At 43.6% G+C, this 25853-nt stretch overlaps 1 protein-coding gene and 1 pseudogene across 2 annotated transcripts; one reads left to right on the top strand and one right to left on the bottom strand.

The window, feature by feature from the left end:
* The first annotated feature begins 697 nt into the window (after positions 1 to 697).
* LOC121166350 lies at positions 698 to 1926 on the top strand (annotated as a pseudogene).
* On the bottom strand, positions 1923 to 17287 carry LOC121166349 (transcription initiation factor TFIID subunit 5). 2 transcript variants are annotated; one of them, XM_040995495.1, is made up of 11 exons: positions 16714 to 17287; positions 14770 to 15007; positions 11308 to 11623; positions 10379 to 10542; positions 10118 to 10253; positions 9064 to 9184; positions 7468 to 7597; positions 5938 to 6102; positions 5174 to 5351; positions 3080 to 3257; positions 1923 to 2961 (listed from the first exon to the last, which is right to left on the bottom strand). In XM_040995495.1, exons 1-11 carry the CDS (start codon positions 17276 to 17278, stop codon positions 2747 to 2749), a joined length of 2406 nt encoding a protein of 801 aa, XP_040851429.1. In that variant the 5' UTR covers positions 17279 to 17287; the 3' UTR covers positions 1923 to 2746. The 2 variants fall into 2 exon arrangements, with proteins under 2 accessions (XP_040851429.1, XP_040851430.1); XM_040995496.1 differs by lacking the exon at positions 5938 to 6102.
* Between the last annotated feature and the right edge of the window lie 8566 nt (positions 17288 to 25853).

Below are 25853 nucleotides of genomic sequence, written 5' to 3'. Positions count from 1 at the left end.
TGGCATCTGTATAAGATGTTGGCACTCTAGACAGTGCCATGGCTCCAGTTCAAAAGCTTCAATTTTCTGTTAATGATACATCTTTTTCAATTTCATTTACTTATTTTAATATTTGTTTTTTTACTTGATCTTCTATTTGCTGGGTCATTCCCATATGGCCATAATGGCTAGAGCTATGCCAGTCAGCAGGAGTCGTGGGGTCTCCTACGTGGTTGCAAGGTCCCAAGGACCTGGGCCATCTGCTGCTTTCTCAGGCGCATTAGCAGGGAGCTGGATCAGAAGTGGAGCATCCAGGACCCAAACCAATGGCCTTATAGGATGTTGGGACCAAAGGTATAGGCCTGACCACAGTGCAGCCCCAACCTCTGGGTTTCAACTAATCTTGGTAGCGCCAGGAATGAAAATGTTTACCTAGTTATGGCAGAGAAGAAGGTGAGCTTAGTGTTTACTATATGGTACTCCTACTTGAAATGAGTTGACATATTGATCCTGGAATGTTGGTAAAGATAGCAGCTGAGAAAGTTTTACTTTTGAAAGCTTCTGTCATAAGCAGGGCCCTTCCCACCATCTATGCTACTGTTTTGTTAGGTGACCTAGAAATAAAAATTGACAATATTTAACTGCACTGACTAAGCTGTTAAAATTTGAGAAGAAGTTCCCCCTAACCAGTTTTTTTTTTCTTTTTTTTTTTTTTAAGATTGACATCATGGCAGGTCCAGAAACTGATGCCCAATTCCAGTTCACTGGAATCAAAGTATTTCAACTCTTACACGCTCACAGGCAGAATGAATGTAAGTATTCACCCTTTTAAGCAGTTACATTTTAGATAAATACAGTTGTAACAACTCTCGGCATTCACTTTTCTTTCAGTGTGTACTTGCCACCTATGGAGGCATTGCTTTGCTGGTTATGTACTTCAAGTTAAGGTCTAAAAAAACCCCAGCTGTGAAAGCAACATAAGTGGTAAGAAGTTCATTTCTGTTGACTGATTGTGTCTAATTAAAAAAAATATATTTTTAATTTATTTAATATCATCTTATGACACAGTTTCATGAGAAAAACCTTTCATCTGCTGGTTCACTGCAGATGGCCGCGTCCAGAGCTGAGCCAATCAGAAGCCAGTTGCTCTTCCAGGTCTCCCACATGGGTGCAGCATCATTCTCTGCTGCTTTCCCAGGCCATAAGCAGGGACACGAATCAGTGCCCATATGGGATGCTGGGACTTGTGGGCTGAGGATTAGCTAGGTGAATCATTGCACCAGCCCGTGTCTATAATCTTAATAATTGAATACAGTAGCAAAGTTTTTTAAGTTTGCTGGTTTCTAATCTTTATAGTCTTTTTTTTTCTTAATCTCCATGATCCTGTTTGATAGTCGTTAACAACACACATTCATAAACAATCTGTTGAAGTGGCAGGTGGTTACATGGAAAGCCCCAAATCCAAATCTTCCTTTAAAGTAGTTAGTGCTACCTCACAGACAAAATGTTTTTCTAGAGTTTTTCTCAAATCTGAAAACTGTTCATCTTAGGTAACTACCTACTCCAGAATGTAATGGCCTCTGGCTTATTCCTGACAGTACTTTGCCTGGTTAGTGTTATTTTAAGTACTAGAGGTTTCTAGTAATTTGTGTTTAGGATCATATTGAATAATTGGAAGCTCCTTTGTTAAAGGTGGGTTAGTGTACTAAGCTGAGACTTTTTTTTTAAGTTCAGCTGACTTTTGAGAATCAGTTCTGGGGATGCAGAATCTTTATACTGGTCATTGTTAAAGTCTTAAAAGCACAGTTGAACATATTTGTGTCTCACCTGTTTGTGTTTGTTTCTAGGATTACAAATTGTTTCCCCATCCGCCCCAATGACTGAAGAAGCTAATTCAACTCAACATGTGGTAACTCAGTTTGTACAATAAATTATGAACCTGGAAAAGCTGGTTGTCTTTATTTACAAGATATCAAAAATATAAAAACTGTACAAAATGCAACAAAGGCAAAAACTGGCAGTGACTTGGTCTAAATCTTTTAGTTTTCCAATGCAAGGCTCAGTACTGGAGGTAAGCAACTGAAATGTCTGGCTTCAAGTGTACTAGGTTGGATGTAACTGTTTTAGCTGAAGTAGAACATGGAAGCTAAATTTCTTCACCTGGTTTAGAAGTACTTGAGTACACTCAGAACTCAATAGGCATAAATCTAGATGCCAGTGCATGGTTGTACTACACCTAGATCTTAGAGAACTGTAGTTTTTCCCTACCCAGTTACATACAGTCCACTAATCACGGGTCAAGAACAAAAGTTAGTGGGTCTTTTAACATAGTGCTTGATGACATACAGTAACTACGTTTTTACAGCAGAAACACATGCTCTTAGAGTTCTTCAGCTAAAATTCAAGATGTTATTAATTTTACATTTCTTAATTTGAGTCTTGAAGCAGGATGTATTATTGAATTTTTTTTCTAAACATAATAAATTAAAATAACATTTGAACAGAAAATGCATAGTTTCCACACAATCCAAAGCACCATAAATGTCCCCTCCACGAACATAATACCTCTATTCAACTAACGGAAATTAGTTAAATGTGGTTGCTATAGAAACGTGGAACCGTCCTGTTCAGATTTTCCAAGCAGCATACTTCCAGATCCATATAGATAAAAACATTCTTTGTAGCTTAAATATTCACTGAGGTATTTGCTTTTAGTCTCCCTTTTTCAAACAGTAGCTTCCCAAAGGTCTTCAATATTGATGGTTTATTATGGACTGTAAGCTCCTGCAGCTAGAACCAGGTTTCTTCTAGTAAAATGGAGGTGCACAACTGGTGTTGATTTGGTCATATATGTTCCTAGCAGTAACTCCTGTGAATTCTCAGGTAAGTTTATATGCCCAGTGGCTGTAGTAAAGTCATCAGTCTCTAAATCTTCAAATGCTTTGATAGCATCCCATAACCGAACTGTATTGTCCATTGAACCTAAGGCAAAGCCAAGGAGACCATTAGTTGCATCCACCACATTTTAGATGACATCTTGCCAAATATAATCTATGCATTTGTTGTGTTAAGTATTTACCACCAAACCAATCACATTTACCTGATGCCAAAATTTCGCCATCTCTACTGAACCTAAGTGAGCAGACTGTATCAGTGTGGCCTTTTAATTCTCCAACCATCAAGCCATGTCCAATATCCCAAAGGAGTACTCTGCCATCTGTTGCTCCTGTAGCCAGGAATCTCCCATTGGGAGAAAATGTCAAGGAATGAATTGGTCCCTAGAAAATAAGCCCATGGAAAGGACCAAAGTGGAGTTAAGCATATCTTTTTACAAAGAATTTTACAATTTATTGGTATGGTTTTCAAAATGTGCACATAGGGGTTGACGTTGATAAAACCACTGCCCAAGATGCCAGCATCCCATATGATACTTGTTCAAATCCCAGCTGCTCCAGTTAAGATCAGGTAATGCTCCTGGAAAAGCAGCAGCAGATGCCCCAACTAAGTACTTGGATCCCTAGATCCTGCACCCACGTGGATAACCCAAATAAAGATCCTGACTCCTAGCCATTGTCATTTGGGCAGTGAACCAGCAGATCTCTGTCTCTTCCCTCCCTTTAAGATTTATTTTTATTGCAAAATCAGATTTATACAGAAAAGGAGACACATCTTCCATTTGGTGGTTCACTCCCCAAATGGCCATAATGAGCAGAGCTGAGCTGAAGTCAGGAGCCAGGTACTTCTTCTAGGTCTCCCACATAGGTGCAGGGTTCCAAGGCTTTGGGCTGCCCTCTACTGCTTTCCCAGGCCACAAGCAGGGAGTAGAATGGGAAATGGAGCAGCTGGGACGTGAACTGGTGCCCATTTGGAATCCCAGTGCTTGCAGGTTGAGGACTTAGTCATTGAGCCATTATGCCAGGTCCTATACTCCATATTTCTAATGCAGCGACCTGCTAATGGGCCTAGGAAGCAGCAGCTGCTGATCAAAGTACTTGAGTTCCTGACTCCCACATAGGCAACCAGGTCAAGTTCCTGGCTCTGGCCTGGCCTAGTCCAGCATACTGTGGTCATTTAGGAAGTGAATCAGCAAATGGGAGCCAGCTTTGTCTCCATCCCTACTCTGCCTTTCAAACCTTTTACAAAAAGAAAGAAGACGGGGCCAGTGCCGTGGAGTTGTAAGTAAAGCCTGGGCCTTGGCATCCCACATGGGCACTGGTTCAATACCCAACACCTTCACTTCAAAATCAGTTCAGTGCTAATGTGCCTGGGAAAGCAGAATTAGAAAGATGTAATTCTGAGATCCTGCACTCATATGGGACCCCAGAAGTCCCTGGCTCCCAGTTACAAATTAGTGCAGCTGCAGCCTTTCGGGGAATGAACTGCGAATGGAAGATCTCTTTCTGTTTTCTCTCTGTAGCTCTGCCTTTGAAACAAAATAAATTGAGGCCTGGCATGATAGCTTAGTGTCTAAAGTCCCCGCCTCGCATGCACTGGGATTCCATGTGGGTGCCAGTTCGTGTCCTGGCGACCCCCCTTCCTAACCAGTTCAATGCTTGAGCCTGGAAAAGCAGCCAAGGACAGCCCAAAGCCCTGAGACACTGCACCTGTGTGGGAGACCCACACTGAAGATCCAGGCTTCTGGCTTTGAATTGGCACAGCTACAGCCATTGCAGTCACTTGGGGAGTAAATCAACAGACAGAAGATCTTCCTCTGCCTCTCCTCTCTGTATATCTGACTTTGCAATAAAAATTAGTCTTAAAAAAGTAAATAAATAAAAAATAAATCAGGCCCAGTGCAGTACCTAGTGGCTAAAGTCCTCACCTTGCACACGCCAGGATCACATACGGGCACCAGTTTGAATCCCTCTGCTCCACTTCCCTTCTAGCTCCCTGCCTGTAGTCTGGGAAAGCAACAGGGGACAGTCCAAAGCCTTGGGAACCTGCACCTGTGTAAGACCCAGAAGAAGCTCCTGGCTCCAAATTGGCTCAGCTCTGGCTGTTGCAACCACTTGGGAAGTGAACCAGCAGACAGAAAATCTTCCTCTCTGTAAATCTTCCTTCCCAATCAAAACAAATGACTCTTTAAAAAAAAATTGGGAGGCAAATATTGTAGGAGATTATTTCTCTAGTCACTCTGCCTTTAGCTGATGAAAAATAAACATCAGTGTGTGCTAGAGCAATTAATATGAAGTACCTTGTGTCCAGTGAAGATTCTTACACAGTTACCATTTAAGACGTCCCAGAGCCGTACAGTTCTGTCTGCAGAGCCCGTAGCAACATAATTAGAATTTGGATGGAATCTGGTGCAGTTCACATCGGCTAGATGGCCAGCAAATATCCTTAGAGGTTGATAGTGATCTGTAGCCCACAGCCTTTTTAAAAACATTCAAAGCAAAAGATACTTAGCAAGTTATGGAATACCAAAATCCTCTCCAGAATAAATACAGAGACATCTAGATGAAATGGTTCCAAATAAATTACATGATTAAGAAGACAAAGTGAAACTCACTTACGAAGATAAAAGTTCATCTGGAATAAAAAAATTTTAACTTTTGTAGTTGTTTAGATACATTCCCCTCTTCTCTTGGCTTAACCTTCAAAAAAGTACTTTTCCTGAGTTTTGGCTACCATATAATTCATTTCTAACCTGAGCTATTTTATACTTGAGTTTTAAGGAGGTGCTGGAAACAAGGTGCTGACAATGGTAATGGACAAAAAGGTTGAACAGGTGGTGAGATGAAGTTTGTTAACCTAACTACAAAAACCAGGGTTATAACAAAGTAGACAGGATCATAGACATAGTAATAATTCTGACTGAAAATCATTTTTCAAATATGGAGTTAGAGATGTTGATGGTTGGCCCTGAATAGTTAAAGTTTGGCTGGGGTTTTTTTAATTCCCAACAAGAACCATTCTGTTGCTTGAACACACCCAGTCCTGAGATCATAGCGTTCTTACCGAGCTACACGGTCGTGGCCCCCTGACACAAAATAGTATCCATAGGGAGAAAACTGTGTGTCCCATACTGGGTAGTTGTGTCCTTTATATCCTACTAAGCAAGTAAATGTTTGAAGGCTCCACAATCTGACAGTTCCATCCTCTGAAGAAGAAAGCAGATAGTTCCTGAGAAAAGAGAAGGTGACATAGTTAATTCCCAAAACTACTTTGGTCATTTGCCCAGTTTCTCCATAGGAAAATATCCTATATACAGCTAACTAGCACCAACATCCTACTTTTAAATCACAAACAGCATTCACAGTGGAATGAGCTGAAAGTTCTCAACAAATAAACAATAACTACCTAAATGCTAGCTCTGACACTTTGCATATACTGAACACCACTGAGAGGTTCAGTTACTTTTAAAAACTTAGAATCTATTGAGGGAAAGTCAAAACATAATGAACAAAAAAGGTCAACTGAGAAAATTTAGAAAATATAACTTCAAGCAAATTTTGGCTTAAAACTAATGCTATTTTTCAGTTTGTATTAACTATAAAGAATTAAAAAGGAAGTACTCTTTTTGAAATAATAAAAATCTCATAAACTAATAATGATCTTCCTTTACAGGAATAAATGCCATAGCTGAATGCTCAGTAAATATTATAGTATTCACTGAAATCAGAGGTTTCCTTCAAGTAAAAATGTACAATCTGGCTATACATTATCAAGCAACAAAAGCCTTAATGGACTAAAAGTTATTATCTGTCTGAGTAATATACTAAAGGTTTTATGAATGCACAATGCTCTATTTCTCCTATTTCTGTAGAATGTCATATGAGGAGGGGGCCAGAGCTGTGCCTAATGAGTAAAGCTGCTGCTTGCAGCAGGGGCATCCCATATAGGTGCCATTCGAGCCCTGATTCTCCACTTGAGATCCAGCTCCCTGTTACGGGCCCCTGCACACATGCTAGAGACCAGAATGAAGTTCCTGGCTTCAGCCCAGCCCTGGCCACTGTGGCCATTTGGGGACTGAAGCAGCAAATTAGAGATCTCTGTCTCTCTCTGTAACTGTGCCTTTCAAATAAATATTTAAAAGAGAGAGACAAAGAGATGATGATGAAAAACAATACACAGGTGACACTATGGATTCCTATTCTAAAATCTAAAACAGTAATTTCACATTTTCTCTTCTAAATCCTCTCAGTTCTTTTACTTAGGAAAACAACTGATTGCTGTCTGACACTAATATTAGGAATATGTTTTAAATTTAATGATGTACCATGAGACACAATGCACAAACTTTATTAGAGTTACACAAAACCAAAACAAATTTTTACTACTACTAAATCCTGAAGTTGTGTACCTTGGTTCTTTTTGGATATACATCATCCTGTATGAATTCCAAAATGCAAAGATTAAGAAAAATTATAGGCAACCATGAAATTTTTCTAACAGAATTTTCCTAGCATCTTCATGTTTTCAGTAGCTAAATTTTACATAATACCAACGTAATATGGCAGTATATTATTTTTATTGTTTGCATTTTACCTATCTGGGCTGAAGCTGGCTCCATAGACAGGCCCACTGTGACCATACAGAATCTTCAACTCACTTGCTGTTTTCTCATCCATGATTCTTTCTAAGACATCATCCGATTCTTTGTCTATGAGGCTAAGATCTAAAATGTTCCAGAAACATTGACAATAAAGCATATTCATTAAAACATTCTAAAACAGTCAATAAGCGAATGTAACATTTGAACAATTCTTCCTAAGACAACACCAATGTGCTGAGGCCGCTGAGAGGGGACCTCACTGCACAGCGTGCAGCACAGGAAGCTAAGGTGCAGAGCAGCTGCTGGTCTCCTAGAGTGCATACAGCTCCTGGGTTTGGAACTAAGACAGAAACTCAGTTTTCTGCATTATGACACAATGTTTCACAAAAACAGCACTTGTCCCAAGTACTCTTGCCATATTCTGCTGCCTTTCCAGCCACATAAGCATGGAGCTGGATTGGAAGTGGAGCAGCCAGATTTTGAACTGGTGCCCACATAGGATGCAGCACTGCAAGCACTTTCTTTACTGACTACACCACAACACCAGCTCCAGAAATATTAAAATATTTTTCAGTAACATAATTAGCAAAAACTTTCTCTAGGGGCTAACCTTTGGTACAATGGTTAAGACACTGCCTGAGGGCCCGGCGGCCTGGCCTAGCGGCTAAAAGTCCTCACCTTGAACGCGCCGGGATCCCATATGGGTGCAGGTTCTAATCTCGGCAGTTCCACTTCCCATCCAGCTCCCTGCTTGTGGCCTGGGAAAGCAGTTGAGGACAGATCCTGCACCCGTGTGGGAGACCTGGAGGATGTTCCTGGCTCCTGGCTTCAGATCGGCACAGCACCGGCTATTGCGGCCACTTGGGAGTGAATCATCAGACCAAAGATCTTCCTCTCTGTCTCTCCTCCTCTCTGTATATCTGACTTTCCAATAAATAAATAAACATTAAAAAAAAAAAAAAAGACACTGCCCGAAACACCCCATCCTTTAATCTGAGTCCTTGGGTCTCAGTGCAAGCTCTGCCTCAAACTCCAGCTTCATGCTAACGCACATCCAGGGAGGCAAGAGGTGTGAATCAAGTACTCAGGCCGCTACCACCCACACCAGAGTCCCAGCTGGAGTTCCGTGCTTCTGGTTTCAGCCTCATCCAGCCGTGGCTGTTGTAGGCAATTGGGGCCATGAACCAATGAAAAAGAATACATTTCTCTTTTTGTCCCCATCTCTTCCTCTCTGTAATTCTGAATTTCAAATAATAAATATTCTTCTTTTTTTTTTTTTAACAATTTACATTACCAAACAGAATATACTCTCTCACTCCTTAAAAACAAGCAATGACAAAATTTCAGGCTTTAAGAAGTTTCTAACTTAACCCCCTTATTCTACAGATGAGAACACTGAGGCCCAGAAAATGAAGTCTAGCATCCAACCTCCTGATGGACACTCCACTGTTATTTTCATTGTTGAGAACGTCAGTACCTTGATTTAAAGTAAAATTAGTGAATTGCTACAAAGATCACAATCTCTTGTATATATTCCATAGAATGAATATTTATGTGAGCTAATGGCAGGTTTATATCCTTAATCTTACCAGATGCTTGCTTGACACTGCGAAGCTTTTTGGGTGTCACAGACCATACTCTGACAGTGGAATCTGCAAAACCTCCAGCAATGAGACTAGAATCATCAGTGACATCCACTGCAGTGAGGCCCTGCATTCAGAAAAACAAAGTTCCATATTAAACAATACTGTTTCAGGGGAAGGGTGCTGTGGCACAGCACATTAAGCCACATTAAGCATCTAGGATGCATACATCCCACATTTGGGAGCCTGTATAATATCCCCGCTACTCTGTACTTTTGATCCAGCTCCCTACTCATGTGGCTGAGAAGCAGGCAACCATGGCCCAAGCACTTGAGCTACTGCCACCCACGTGGAAGACCCAAGAGTTCCTGACTTCCAGCCTTGGCCTGGCATAGCACTGGTTGTTGCCAGCATTTGGGGAAGTGAACCAACACATCGGTATCTCTAATACCTATCTCACTATGTCTCTTTCTCTCCCACCCCTTCCCGTTACTCTGCCTTCCAAATAAATGTGTCTTTTTAAAAAATACTGTTTTGAGGAAAAACTGCAATCACAACTTAGAGAACACATAATGATGGCTATTTTTCTCATTTGAGCTTTAGTTCTCCTACAGCAGCAGGTACTTGGAGAGAATGTTACTCTAGTCCCTTTTCCACTTCCCATGTTTGGAGCGTGCAAGGAGTGATGCTAATCACATTTATCATTTATTACAGCTTACAAGGAGTCTATGAGGACACAGAATTCTTGACATGTAAGTGTATACAAGTACTTAGACCAGGTTCAGAAGATGTGGGCTGTAGTTTCCTCCACAAAGGCTGGCAGGATTTCGGAGCCGTGAAGGGAGCTGAGTGAAAGCAAGATTCTGGCACTTCCAAGTTTCTACTGGTCTTTTAGACAGTGCTCTCTATCTATGCCAGCATCCAATTCCCCTTTCCTTATTGCTGTGATTCTGAATTATATCAAGCATTCAAATAAAGTATCATTTAACGCATTTATCTTGATGATATCACAATTTTAAATGGCTCTCCACAGCAGAAATAGTCCCCCTGTTTTACTAACCTGGTAAGCATTGAGGAATGTATAGAAACAAATGGAGGGTAAGCAGTCTGGCCCAAGGCGTACTCGTTTGGTGGTTTCTTTCATATTCATTATCTTATCCAACTTATCTGAGTCTTTCAACTCAGGAAGAGGGATTCTGTCAAAGAAAAACAGACTGGAAATCACTCTATGGCCATTAGCAAGCTTCTTTGCTACAGACCACCTCTTTGAGACAGACCACCTTGCACCTCCACACACGTTCCAGGAATCTTCTTTTCTCACCTGTTCTGAGGTGGAGCGTTGGGATCTTGCTTTTTACTTTTGGATCCGATACTATCTTTTCTAGGCTTTTTCTTTTTAGGTTTTCCTTCTTCATTTTCTCCCTCTTCATCCTCATCATCCAAAGGTACCTCAATTTCTGGTTCTTTTAATAAACCAAAAAATACCTACAAGTTAAGAGAACCAACACTTAAAGCTTTTTGTTTATCTATATACCCCTTTCACATATTGATAGGATGAATCAAAAAGTACAGAACAGTAACTTACACCCTGCAGCAGGGCTCTGTACTTATTTAACTAATAGCAATTTCCCCCTTTTCCGTTACAAACAAAACCCTGATTTTATTGGAGCAGCAAGTGCTCAATAATAATTTCTGCTCCCAGGCTCCCTTGCAGTTAGGAATGGCCATACAACATAATTCTGGCCACCAGATGTACACAGAAATATACTGGGTATGGTTTTAAGGGGGAAAAGTAACTTTCCTGATAAAAAAAAAAAAGGAGGGAACCCAGCAGGAATCTGCCTTTTGTCCTCCCTCTTCCTTTTTAGAACACAGCTGTAACGCTGGAGCCACAACAGCCACTGGTGAGCACAAAGAAGCAAGCCATAGTCTAAAGATGGTGGACCAGAAGTGAGTAGGAGCCAGGGACATCCATGGCATGATGGAGCTGCTGTGGCAGCACTGGAAGGCCTTCCTCTAGAACCATCTTACTTGAGGAAAAACCTCTTGGGTTTCAGACATTGTAGTCAGGTTTCTTTCAAATGTAATCATTCCCCCAATCTCACACATATACACAGTCCTTAAAACATGAAACTTTACATACAGTGTAAAAGTATTCCCAAGCTAGCTACAACAAAAATGTTTAAGTTAGATGTCAATGCTACAATTTTTCATCATCTGCATTATATAGTTCTTAGTTTTATCCCATACCTTTGATTTGTTTGCCTCTCGTTTAGCCTCTCCTGCCAAACTTCCCACCATCGCATCTATCTGCTGCTTACTACGCGGCATCCCATCAAAGATGTCAATGTAGAGGTGCTCCTGAACTATGTTCCATATCTGATTGTTCTGTTTCTCCTGAAGATGCCTCTTCAAGAGTTGGTACGAGTCACGGGAAATACGCAGAACAAATTTACTTGTTCGAAAATCCAACATGGTCTCATTCCCTTTCATGTGTTCCTTTTTGGTAAGACTAGATAATACTCGTAGGTCATCCTGGTAATAACATTCCTGATCTCCATGGAACCTGTTTCAGTGATTTTAAAAAGTCATTTTTCAATGTAATCGTTAAGGGATCCGCCTCTCCCCCAAATATTTATAAACCATCCCAGAATATTTTCAATGTAGTAGTCTAAATCATCCTGAACCAAAAAGCTATACGATCAGAAGGAACTAATTTCAAAATGGTTATAATTCAGTTTCTGAATTCATCTTAAAAATGACCAATTCAATTATCTAATGAAATCAGCAAAGATAAAAGAGTTTAAATAAATACCATAAATGAGTTAAAAATGCCTACCATTGATAGTTTCTTTTGAATCCATCTTTAGTAGACATTTGAAAATGTCAGGATTCATATTTTACTAAATTTTATGTTTTATCAAAACCCACTTAAAAATTTTTTTTATTATGGAAAATTTCAAACATACATAAAAACAGTATGATAAACTAAATACACCTATCAAAGCCCCTCAACAATAATCAGTATATGGCATTCTCGTAAACCCAGTACTTTCAACAATTTCCTATGCATTTAATAGACATTTATTTAAATACCAATATTTTTATATTATGACTCAAGAACAATTTTGACATAAAACAATGAACATTTTCATTTACTCATTATTAGCACAGGTAATTCAATAAAGCCTTCAGTCTTGGTAACAACTGATAAACTTAAATGCACTTTGGTTCTATAAATTTTTAATTTCCTAATAAAGTAAAGATACATATTTGGTACTAATAGCAGCAACCAATACAAAATGCTTAGTAAACAATGACAAAACATAAGATATTAAGGTTTCTGTTCTGATACATAGCTATTATATTTGGAAACTCTACTTGTATTACCCATTATGACTCATCAATATGTGAACTAAATTAGGTTCTTTTCAAGATTCGAGCGAAATTAGAAATCTCAGCCTCTTGGTGTTTTCTGAGTCACAGGGAGTGGGCACAGGGTCCTTACAAGGGCTGAGACTACACACAACACTAAGAGAATTCTCTGGTGCTCAATTACTCAGGTGGGGACAAGGCTATACCACAAGACAAAGAACAGGAGGCCTTTTGAAAATAGTACAAGAGCCAATTAGCTTCTAGAGTAAAAGTTACCATCAACAGCCTTTCTTAGATGTTTTTATTTCCAAAAACACTGAGCTCCAGAAACCTTTGTTTTCTATTCCCTCTACTGGGTGGCCCAGTGTTATCAGAGGAACGCTATGGCCTGAGCTCCACTCTTCCCCGGTCACTGCTATTTGTCTGGCAAGGCCTGGCTTCCAGCTCCACTCAAGCCTGAAATGAGCAGCTCTCATTCAAACTGTTGAGCGCTGCTTCTTTCTCTTTTCCCTTGACTTCTGTAATTCAGTATTCTCCTAGTTTCCTTCCTCCTTCTCTGACTTGACCTTTTATAATTCTTACAACTTGACCACTACATGGAGCTCCTCCAGACTTGGGCCTAGTCTTCTCATTGACTCACTTCCTAACCTCCTCGAGACAATCTCATTCATATCCACTGTTACTGCACACAATTTATTGCTCCTATTTCTACTTCTACTCTGAGCTCTAAGATACTGTCCCCCTATCAACCTGCTATCTCTTAAACGGGTCAAAGGTCTATTCAAATCAAAACTCAAAATCACTGCACAGCATGACAAACCAAATTCTCATCTCAGCTTTTCTATGTTCAGTGAGGGGCAGCCCAACCAGCAAGTGGTCTGAGACCTGGGCTTATCAGTGACACGTCCATCTCTCTCATATTCATACCCAACCCATTAAGACTCTCAGTCATGGGAAAGGCTTTGGGCCATTCTCCACTGCTTTCCCAAAACACAAGCAGGAAGCTGGGAAGGAAGTGGAGCAGCCCGAATAAGAACCGGCACTCATGTGATTCTGGCGCATGCAAAGCAAGGACTTTAGCCACTAGGCTACAGCACTGGGCCCGCACTTAAAGTGAAGTCTCCTTCACTTTAAGCACCACAGTCTAACACAATGTTTCTCAACAGGGTTATTGCTGGTATTTTAGACAGCACAACTGAGTTAAGTGGGGCTATCTGCACACACTAGAATATTTAATATTCCTGATTCTCCCTACTTGTCTTTATGACAACCAAAAACACTTGCATACATTCTCAGATGGCCTAGAGGAAGAAGGGCTGTCACCTTCAGACAATAATCTCTGAAACTGATCAACTGAGAGTCACTCTGTCCCATCGTCATCTATTTTTCTTGCTGCATAAAGGTTCTTCCAAAATGCATACATTTAGCAGTGACATGGACTGCCACAGCAGAATGCCTCACTGGCTTCAGCATCCCTGTGCTCTATCTTTCACATAACAGAACAACTGAGTATTAGCTGGGTACGTAGAGCTCAGATAAAGCCCATATTTCCTACCTCCTCCTAAACTAGTGATGGGCACTGACTCTTAAGATTATAAAAACAGGTGTGCACAACTTCCAGAAAGGATGGAAGTTAGCCTCTTGCTAACCAGAACTGCTAGGGCAGGAGAGCCATCTTATGCCAGATGGTGGAAGTGCATGACACAGTTGGTAAGGCAACAAGACTGAGAGCTTGTGTCCCTGATGATTAAATACCCACTGTATCAATCCTTAGCTTCCTAACTTTATGAGAAAGGGAAATAAACCTTTATTATACCTAGCCTCTGCTGTGTAAGTTTTCACTTAACCTCAGTCTACGTAACTACTAGATTATACTTACATAGATTCCTACAACTCTTAAGATAAATTCAAAATAAAACTTGTGCTTTCACTGACTCAAATTTACCCCTACCCCAGGAAAGCTCCCTACTGCTGCTAAGACAACGGCCCTCAACTTAACTTATGAACCTGCATGCTACTCCAGACCTTACCCAAGCCCTCAGCTCCATGATGTACCTGACCACCTCACTGTCTGCTCCTTCCTTCGATTTTTGCAGCTCCCATGATCCCTCCCGGGACAGAGCTTTCATACATGCTGTTCTCACTTCTCTTCATTTGGTTAAATTCCTATCCAAACCAGCTTTCACCTCAAGCATCTCTCCCTCTTCCAATACTTCTCCGAATAGGCCAAACCCCCATCACTTTAGACTATTCTCCCTCACAAAGTACTTTCTGACTTATCATCTTACATTTGTAGAATTACAGATGTGTGTGTAATATATGGGAAACTCCACATACTTTTCAAAGAATGATTTGGCTTCATTCTCGTGTTGATTGTAGACTAGCTCCAAATACATGTGCACAAACAGGGGATAAAAGAGCTGGGATAATTCTGCCCGATGGCAGTCCAGGGAACATTCAATGAAGTGTTTGAGTCCACTATAGTACTCTTCATACATTGTGGGATCTCCTTGTTGGTTGTAGGCTGATAACACAGCACTGACATCTGGCTGGTCTTCCACAGCTACAATTCCAACTGTTCAAAAAACAAAGGACAACCTTTAAGAAAATGAATTGCTATGTGTGTGACCACGGCTGTTTTACTAACACCCAGAGGTGAGTTGTATTCAGGTGTTTGCCCTTGTCTCTCACCCTCTTTAACACATATCCTTTTGATGAAATTCCCTGCTTGTCTGATACCCTGGCCAAAATCCCATCAACATGTCCATACCTTAAAAATAAAACATCATACCAATAACAAAAAGGCTTAACATTTCTTTTCCTGGAGATATCCATTTTAGACACAAATTACATAAACACAGAGATACGTAAAGCAATCCTCTCAAAGTTCAACGCAAAATAACACCCACCACCCCGCACCCCAGAGTAGCAGCCACACACTCTGAGCTTTGTGACATTTCTTGAACATAACCTATCTTGTGTGTCTCTTGTACGCATCTACCACCTCTTATAAATGCAGGCATCGGAAGGGCCAGAGAGCCATAGCTAATTTTTACCTAGGAAAAGTAACCAACTCAATTGTTGAAAGCCATTTTCATAGCCACTGTATCCAAGGAATATGATGTATTCAATTCTAATACACGAATACCAAAAGTACACTGGTCAGTTAATGAATTTAGGCAAGTTAGAAATTTGCGTAAGTCATATTTTCTGTTGTGTAAATGTAATTGTGGGGAGTTACTACGATGACCTCTCTTCCTCCTCACTAGTCGCTCAATCATGATCTAGAAATTGAACAAGTTTCAGGATCAGGATGGCTGCAAAACAGCCAGCGGTGTAATTCATCTTACACTTTGTGCACACAATTCAGTAGTTAGAAGAGATTTCTCAATCACATTTTGGAATACAACACCATGTATTCAAACTTCACTTGCGGCAATGCCTCAAAGATTAGGTCACGTAAATACACATTAATTTCGCTGGAGACTGTGCAATGGATACTTCATTTTCACCAACATTTACTGCTGTTTCAGATCACCTTCGAGCCCTCGTGACAAGTATGAGTTTTACCGTAGGGGCTTGGGACATTTGCTGGGACAAACAGAGGTGTTTTCAGGTGTCAGGGCTAGACAGAGTAACCTTAGGACAAATGAGTTAATATAACAAAAGCAATAGAAGCAAAGACAAAAAAGGCCTGTCCAACGTATGGCTCCTAAACTTCCGAGTCTCAAACTGTGCCACACACTTCTTAGACGCATGTCTGATTCATTCAGTCTGAAATGACGCCCAGGAATTCTCAGCCTCCAGAAGACACACAGCACGCTGGTACCCAGCCCTTGCTTTGAGACATACTGCCTGCACCATATGCCGTCACTTGCCCTGGCTACAGAGCCCAAGGTTAAGTCCCTTGGGAGCTCACAAGAAGTAATGGCTGCCTCAGTGGAACTGTGAGAATTAAGATTACAAAGTGTTCATAGTGTTCACATGCGAATGCGCCGAATTCCACCAACACTAAAGCTCTAAAGCTGCCGGAGCCCGAAGGTCCCCGCCTTCCCGCGCCCACCCTTCGCAAGCAGCTCCACCACCGCTCGGCTCAGCCTCTCACTGCAACTGACAGCTCCGAGGAGGGCTTGACTGCGCAGCCGGCGCACTCGAGAAAGGGGCGGGCGTGCGGCCCTAGAGGCGGGTCCAGGAAATTCAAAACAAGCCCGCAGAGGTGCAGGCCTGCCAGCCCCTGCCTTCCCGGCGAGCTCCCCTCGGCGCCGGGACCCCGCGGCTCACCTTTCCCCGGAGCCGCAGGACCTGAGGCTGAGCCCGAGACAACCGTCGCCCCCGAAGCGCCGGTGCCCGGAGGGTCTGGGGCCGCGGGGCCGGGGGCCGAGGCGGTGACCCGGCTGAGAAGCGCGCTAGCCGCCTCGGCGCCCGCGCCATCCACCTCTCCCGGGGCTCCGGAGCCCGCTCCTGCCTCCTCCAGCAGCCGGGCCTCGCGGCGCAGCGCCTCTTCCGCCTCGCGGAGGTTGCTCTGCCGTAGAAACTGCAGCACCGCCAGCAGAGTCTGTCGGTCGTGGGGAGCGCCGGCGTCTGGGGCAGCGGCGGGAACCGGGGCCGCCCCCGCCGGGGCAGCAGCGGAGACAGCCACCGCGGGCTTAGGGGTCCCGCCATCCCCGCCGGCCGACGACGATGCCGCCGCCGCCACGTTCCCGCCACCGCCATTGGGGCCGTTGTTGGTAAGGCCGACGCTGCCCTCGCTTGTGCCATCGCCCGCCTGCGGAGGTAGTAGCGTCGGCGGTCCCTCAGCCTCTAGCTTGACCGCCACCTCCGTCTGCTCCTCCGCCAGCGCCGCCATCTTGCGGCTGAGCCACCTCGCGCCGTCAAGCGTGGTTGCGTTTTAGCCACATGGAGGGCGGGGAGGGGCGTTTCACGACAGTTCTGGCGGGCTATTTACGGCAGTAGGCGGAGCGAGAAAGGAGGAGAAAAGGGCTGGGAGCGAGAGCAACTTTCAAAAAGGAGCTGAGGGCCGGCAAGGCAGGAAGTGGTAGTTGGTGACGCCTATTACTTTTGCTTGAGAGTAATTATTGTTTATTGTAGGCCAGTTGTGTGCGGGCTTTGTGATTGACGTTCTGCATTATTAGACGAACGCCTTTAATTCCACAGTCTTTACAGGTGGCTTGACTTCAACGCAAAGAAATTACTGAATAACTTGACCAGTCACACACACGCAGTGTTAAGAGTCACGATTCAAAGCCATGTGCTTAGGCACAGAATATGCGTCACTTGCCAGAAGGAGGCTTCCGAAATACTAGTAATGTTTGACTGGATAGTGGTGATTTTTTTTTTTTTTTGCAGTAGTTTTGTAAAAATATAGCTGCAGGCTTAAATAAATTCTGTAAACATTTTCAAATACCAGAACTTTGTGAAATTTTTACATTGCCTATTTCTGCTATTGTCCATCTAAATTGTCTTTTTTTTTTTTAAAGATTTATTTATTTATTGGAAAGTCAGATATACAGAGAGGAGAGACAGAGAGGAAGATCTTCCATCCGATGATTCACTCCCCAAGTGAGCGCAACGGCCGATGCTATGCTGATCCGAAGCCAGGAGCCAGGAACTTCTTCCAGGTCTCCCACACAGGTGCAGGGACCCAAGGCTTTGGGCCATCCTCGACTGCTTTCCCAGGCCACAAGCAGGGAGCTGGATGGGAAGTGGAGCTGCCAGGATTAGAACTGGTGCCCATATGGGATCCCGGGTGCGTTAAAGGCGAGGACTTTAGCTGCTAGGCTACGCCACCGGGCCCGTAAATTGTATATCTTAAGATCATGTACTGTTATGGAGTACACTTCATAAGAAGCTGGGCTACTTTTCTTGCATTCAAACCTTGTAACTGTGTGGATATATACAAGCAGGGTAAATGTGATGAGGACATTGGGTAAATCTGACAAAATTGTTCAGGTTTTCTGCTTTTGAGGATTTAATCACCTTTGATTCTGCTTAGGAACTGAGTGACCTGGGGAAAGTTACTTAATTCAACATATAGAAGTTGCCCAAGGTTGTCCAGGTTCTTTTTTGTTGTTGTTGTTAAGATTTATGTATTTATTTATTTTTATTAGAAAGGCAGATCTAGGGCCTGGTGCAATAGCCTAGTGGCTAAAGTCCTTGCCTTGCATGCACCAGGATCCCATATGGGCTGCTCACTTCCCTTCCAGCTCCCTGTTTGTGGCCTGGGAAAGGAGCAGAGGACAGCCCAATACCTTGGGACCCTGTATCACATGAGAGACCTGGAAGAAGCTCCTGGTTCCTGGCTTCAGATCACCTCAGCTCTGATCATTGCACCCACTTTGGAAGTGAAGCAGTAGATGGAAGAGTTTTCATTCTGTCTCTCCTTCTCTGTGTGAATTTTACTTTTCAATAAAAATAAATAAACCTTTTAAAAAGTGAATCAAGATGGAGGAATAGGGTAAGGACACATTTAAATAGATGGAGAAACATTAGCCAGTGTGAAGCAGAGAGGGCACATTCCAGGAAATAGGAGAGGACAGAATGACAGCAGAGGGGCACCTGGAGACTGACAGACACAGGAAAGCAGTGGACACAATGGTGTGATGTTGCAGTGACAGATACCCCAGCAGCATTCAGCCAGCAGTGATCTGAACTGCACCAGCAGCCAAAATTCCACTGGAATAGTGGATGAGTCACATTAGGCAGGGCCATGACACTAACCAGCACGCGAGAGAACCAGGTCCAGGGGTAGAATCTGTAGGAGATGTGTGGGCCAACCCTCTGGCAATACAAGTCCAGCTGGTTAGCTCAAGAGTTGAGGTGGGGATGGGCTAAGCTGGGTTTGACCATGGAACCTGCCATCACTCAGGGTACAGGGACCGAGAACAAGATGGTAGATCCAGGCTACAGTTCCCACGTGTTTTTCCTAAAATAGGGTGTGGAGCAGTCAGGGCAGCAACATTCACCAGCTCATACAAGGCCAAGATGGAGGGGCAGGCTATGCTGGACAAGGGAATAACACCCACTGGCATGTATGAAATCTAGGTCTAGGTGTAGGTCAAGTGGGAGAATGTGGGAAACTCCCATAGTGGGTCATAACTCCCGCTGGTGATCACATGATCCAGGCCTGGGGGTTGAGCAAACGGGACAAAGTGGCTCCAATTATTGGCTAATGTGTGCATTGGCTTTGGAAGGGGGTGGACTGGACAGGACTGAGCAAACCTTCGCTCACCTGCAAGAGCAGAAACCAGGCTAGACCACAGGTCATGCCAGGCTAGGCTGTTATATTTACTGGTTTGCATGAGCCATGAATGGGAGCAGACTGAGCAGGGCCAAGTTCCAGCACCAACTAGTGAAAGCCAGGATTAGGGGGCAAGGGTGTGTCAGGCCAGGCTAAAGTATCCAAATGCAAAGGTTGTGACAGGTGAGGGGCTATGCCAACCTGTGTCTGAACAATCACTGGCACATGCATAATCTATCGCTGGGAACAGGCCTATTTTGGGGAGCTAAGGGGACACCCTGGCTGGGTTGTGGGACCAGAGTGGGAGCTGTGTTCTGGTCTGGATATGGCTGTGGTGTTCCTTGGCACAAGTGTGGACTGGGGCTGGGTGTGCCAGACTGGGTTAGATCCAGCACCGACTGGTGCTCGTAAGGAACAGGGTAGGTGTGGGACGGGCTTGGTTAGGTATATGCTTCTTCTGAGCCATATGTGAGCTGTGTCTGTTTGTGGACCAGGCTTGGCTGGGCTGTAACACTCAACAATAAAAACCAGAATGGGTTTAAGTCTGGTCAGGAAAGGCCATGTTCCTGCTAGGACAGGAAATGGACCAAGTAGGGCTGGCCTGCTGGGGTCCGTGCAGTGGATGTGGAGGACACGAAGGTGTAAAGAGTGTTGTTCCATCGCAGGCAGGGCCGCAAAGGAATTTCCCACTGCATGGCAAGGCCTGGAGGATGTCTCTACAACCACCTGAATGCAGCTCCACTTCCCTTTGCGTGGACACCAGACCACCCTGCAGAAGAATTCTAATCCATTCAGAACTTCTAGAGTTTTTAGGTGAAACAAACCACAGAATTATCCTTGGAAACACCCACTTGACTATGACGTAAAAAGTCTGAGCCAGACTTTGACTGTTTCTGTATAAATAAAGCGGACAGCTTTCCCGCATTGCCCATTATGATTATGAAATCGTAGTGGTCCATTTCTTTCCTCTTTACTCCTCATCCACACACCCTTCGCGAGCTCTGGACTCCAGCACTGGCCCACAGACCCTCCGGTGGATACGAGATCTGGCATTGGGAGAGGTTTTGATGGAGGAGCTTGGGAAACTCCTCTGTCAGGACACAGTCCCTGCAGGTGAGCGCAAGAACCACAATAAGGAGCAGCCCAGACCAGGCCAGGGAATGGTACCCACCAGCATACATTTGGTGCGGGTTGGGGACAGATACAGCTGGGCCAGTTCACATCACCTGATGGCGAATCCAAGCACAGGATAGATTGTGGGTCGGGCCGGGTTCAGTTGTAACACATGCCAGTACACATTAAGGCTGGGACTGGGTGCCAACTGAGCTGGGCTAGGCTGTAACCCCTACCAGTGTGAACTGAAATTGAGGGTATGCTGAGACGGGCCAGGCTACAGCACGCACTGGCAAATGCCAAGGTAAGACAGGTCATGCCAGACTGGGCTGCAGCACACAACCAGCATATGTAAGAACCAGGGAAGGAAGGGGCAAAGCTGGGGTAGGGAGGCTGCATGGGACTCCCCTGCTGGACCACCACTCCCACTGGAAAGCATGAGTTGGAATGGGGCAGACCAGACCAGGCAGGGCTACAACACCTGTTGACCTCATGTGAGCTCGATCATGGAAAAGCCAGGCTGTATTGACTGTTCCTACTGGTGAAAGCCTAAGTCAGAGTGGATGTGGTTTGGTTTGGCTTTGCCACAGCATCAGCTAGCAGATGCAGACACTGGGGGCAAATTCTGTCAGGTTAAAATGCAGAATCACCTGGAGAGTACATGATGTGGGAGTGGGGATAGGCCCAGTAGGGAAATAGAGGGCACCTCCCTCTTGGGTTGCCACTCCCACTGGTGAGCATGAGAACCAAGACTGGGGCAGGCATGGCTAGACAGAGTGGCACTCACCAGCACATGTGCAGGCTGGATAGGGGGGCAGTTAGGTTGAATTAGGCTTCAATACCCATTGACATGTAGGAGAGCTGAAAGGGATGTGGGACAGACTGAACCAGTCTGCCGTACATACTGGCAGGCACAGGAACCAGGGTTTGGGGTGGAACTGGTGGGGGTTATTGCAGGTTGCTCCAACTAGACTGCAGCTCCCACTGGTTTGCATGAGGGCCAAGTGTGGTGGACAGGATCAGGCTGGGCTGCAACACCCATTGGTTTGTGTAAGACAAGGCTGGAAACAGAACTGACCCAGCAATTGCAACCATCAACATATGCGTAAGCTGATTGGGGTGATGGGCTGTTCTGGATCTTATGCTGGCATGGACACACAGGAATCAGCTCTGGAATCACCTCAGACAAAGTTTCTTTTGGGATCCCCCAGCTGAATTGTTGGACTCTGAACCACAACCATGAAAAGAAGTGCAGGTTCCATGGTCTGACAGTGGAGTGCATGTGTCAAAGCTGAGCCTCCTCAGTGGCTTAGATGGAACAGTGAACAGCATATCCAGGTGCATATGGAGGATATGGCAGTACATTTGAGCCTATAGAGGATACCCAGTACCACAACAGAGGACAGAGGATCAACAAATCAATCAACTACCCCAGCCAAGTGTTGACAGTGAAAATCTGGGCAAACAGAGACTCTAAGGTGGACTATGTCAGCCAGTGGATTCTGGAGAGATTTCATCGTGCTTGGAATGGCAAGATTGGCAGCAATTCAGAACAGTTGAACTATCGAAACCACTTGAGCAGTGTCCTTGGAGCATGCCCCACATCAGGACCCTGGGATGGTTGGAAGGCTGGGTGGGGCTTCTCCCCTTATCTCCCTCTTCCCCCAGATACAAGGAGGAAAAAAGAGAATGAGTAAACAGTGTGTAGCCCTTAATCCTTTGCACCTTAATCAACTATGTAAAGATCGTAAAAAAAAAAAAAAAAAAACCAGGGAAAATAATACCAACTTTGGCAGCATACTAGTCAAAATAGGTCTGTATGGTCCCCAGACCAACGCCAACAGGTTCCGGCAAGATCGGCACCACCAACAACCTAGCTATATAGAACTCCTGGGCTGCTGGAGTCCTGCTCCAGCCGAGTTGAGAAATCAAGAAGGGTGCATGGAATAGGAGTAGAGAGGAAAGAAACAGACCACTACAATTTTGGGATCATAATGGACAATGAAAGAAAGCTGTCCCCTTTATACAAAACCCCTCATGAGCTCTGGCAATGACTTCACGTCATGGTCAAGTGGGTGAATCCAAGAATACTTCTGCCATTTGTTTCACCTAAAAACTCTCAATAGAAGTTTGGGCCCGGCGCGGTGGCGCAAGTGGTTAAAGGTCCTCGCCTTGCACGCCCCGGGATCCCATATGGATGCCGGTTCTAATCCCAGCTGCACCGCCTCCCATCCAGCTCCCTGCTTGTGGCCTGGGAAAGCAGTCGAGGATGGCCCAATGCTTTGGGACCCTGCACCCATGTGGGAGACCTGGAAGAAGCTCTTGGCTCCTGGCTTTGGATTGGCTCAGCTCCAGTCATTGCAGCCACTTGGGGAGTGAACCATGGGATGGAAGATCTTCCTCTCTGTCTTTCCTCCTCTCTATAAATCTGCCTTTTCAATAAAAATAAATAAATCTTAAAAAAAAAAAAAGAACCAAGACTTGGAACTCAGTGGAGGACGTGACACAAGTGACCACAAGAGCCATGTACCAGCCACAATAAGTAAAATCGAACTGTAGACCAGTGGATGACAGAACTTAGAAACTTGCGCCAAAGAGAAGACTCTGCTAAGCAGAAGTACAATGACCAAGAGCAAAAGAGGAGACAACGGCACATGATATTCCTGAAGACTGCCCTTCAAAGGAGCAAAAGCCTTTGCCAACCTCAGAGTTAATTGAGAAATACATCGAGAAAATGGATGATACAGAATTCAAAACACTTGTTATAAAGCTTCTTATCAACAATGAAAAGCACAATATAGGAGTTCAAGAAATGTAAGGAACATGTCATACAGGAAATGAATGAAATGAAAGATGACATATCAGAAATTAAGAACACAGTGGAGTTGGGCCCAGCGATAGCATAGTGGTTAAAGTCCTTACGTTGCATGCTTCAGGATCACATATGGGTGCCAGTTCTAATCCTGGCAGCCCCACTTCCCATCCAGCTCCCTGCCTGTGGCCTGGGAAAGCAGTCGAGGACGGCCCAAAGCCTTAGGATGCTGCACCCACATGGGAAACCCGGAAGAGCTCCTGGCTCTCTGCTTCAGATTGGCTCAGCTCTGGCTGTTGTGGCCACTTGGGGAATGAACCATTGGACAGAAGATCTTCCTGTTTGTCTCTCTTCCTCTTTGTATATCCACCTTTCAAAAAAAAAGAAAAGATACCGTGAAGAAAATTGAAAGTACAGTGGAGGGCCCAGCACCATAGGCTAGTAGCTAAAGTCCTTGCCTTGAATGTGCCAGGATCACATATGGGCGCTGATTATAATCCTATCAGCCCCACTTCCCATCCAGCTCCCTGCTTGTGGCCTGAGAAAGCAGCTGAGGACGGCCCAAAGCTTTGGGACCCTGCACCTGCCTGGGAGACCTGGAAGATGCTCCTAGCTCCTGGCTTCGGATCAGTGCAGTACCAGCTGTCACTTGGGGAGTAAATCATCATCGGACAGAAGATCTTCTCTGTCTGTCCTTCTCTCTATATATATCTGACTGTCCAATAAAAATAAATAAATTTTTTAAAAAAAATAAAAGTACAGTAGAGAGTTTCCAAAATATAGTGGATGAAGCAAAAGAAAGAATCTCAGAATTGGAAGATATTTCCTGTCACTAGGAAGAAACAAACAAAAAGCTGGAAGCAGAGCTGGGTCAAGGTAAAAAAAAGTATTCAAGAATTGAAAGACACTAATAAAAGGCCAAATATAAAAGTTATGCTAGTCCCAAAAGGTGCAGAAAGAGTAGCTGGGATTAAAAATGTATTCAATGAGCTTATACAGGAACATTTCCCTAATCTAGAGAAAGAATTGGGAAACAACATCCAGGAAGAACACAGAACATGCAACAGGATTGACCAAAAGCAATTTTTACCACTACACATAATAATCAAGCTCTTTTCAATCGAACATAAGGAAAAGACCTTTAAATGTGCACGTGAATAAAATCAATTGATATGTAAAGGAATGCCAAATAAATTCACAGGAGACTTCTCACAGGAAACTCTATAACCCAGAAGAGAATAGAGTGCCATATTCCAGATTCTAAAAGTAAAAAATTGTCAGCCCAAGATAACGTACCCTGCAAAGTTTTGCTTTGCCTTTGAAAATGAAATAAAATTCTTGCATAGTAAAGAAAAGTTAAAAGAATTTGCCTCTTCCAAACGTGCACTTTGAATGATACTTAAAAATATCCTCTTGACATAGAAGAATAGTATCCAACAAAACCAATGTCAAATGTGAAGAACATCCCAGTAAAATAACAACAGACAACTAACTCAATGAACAACCCATTGCTAAAATGCCAGGACCAAATTACCACACTTCATATTAACCCTGAATGTAAATGGCTTAATTTCATTGATCAAATGTAGTAGATTAATAGACTAGATCTAAAAACCGAAACCTATGTATTTGTTGCTTACAGAAGACATATCTCACCAATAAAGATAAGTGGAAACTATATCTCATGGATTTTGATTTTTTTTTTTAGTTTCATCTCTTCAAAATACTTTTTTGTTAAATTCTTCACTGACTCATAGATCATACAGTAGCATCATTTTCTTATTTATTTATTTATGTTACATATTTTATGTTTCTTGCAAAGTCAGGTATATGGAGAGGAGGAGAGACAGAGAAGATCTTCCATCTGATGATTCATTCCCCAAGTGACTGCATCAGCTGGTGCTGCGCTGATCCGTGGGCAGGAACCAGTAACCTCCTCCAGGTCTCCCATGTGAGTGCAGGGTCCCAAGACTTTGAGCTGTCCTAGACTGCTTTCCCAGGCCACAAGCAGGGAGCTGGATGGGAAGTGGGGCTGCCAGGATTAGAACTGGCGCCCATATGGGATCCTGGCATGTTCAAGGTGAGGACTTTAGCTGCTGGGCCACAGTGCTGTGCCCTAGTTAACATCATTTTCTTCAAGAAAGTTCTTGATTTCCTTTTTCATTTCTTCAGTGACACATTAGTCATTCAGTAGCATGTTATTTAACTTCATGGCATTTTTTAAAGATTAGTTTTCTTATTTTTATTGGAAAGTCAGAT

The sequence above is a fragment of the Ochotona curzoniae genome, unplaced genomic scaffold (genome assembly GCF_017591425.1).
Source record: "Ochotona curzoniae isolate NIBS_2020 unplaced genomic scaffold, NIBS_Ocur_1.0 patch132, whole genome shotgun sequence".
Classification (NCBI taxonomy): domain Eukaryota; kingdom Metazoa; phylum Chordata; class Mammalia; order Lagomorpha; family Ochotonidae; genus Ochotona; species Ochotona curzoniae.
Note: the sequence above shows the minus strand (reverse complement) of the source record. Positions and strands in the feature narration are given on the sequence as shown.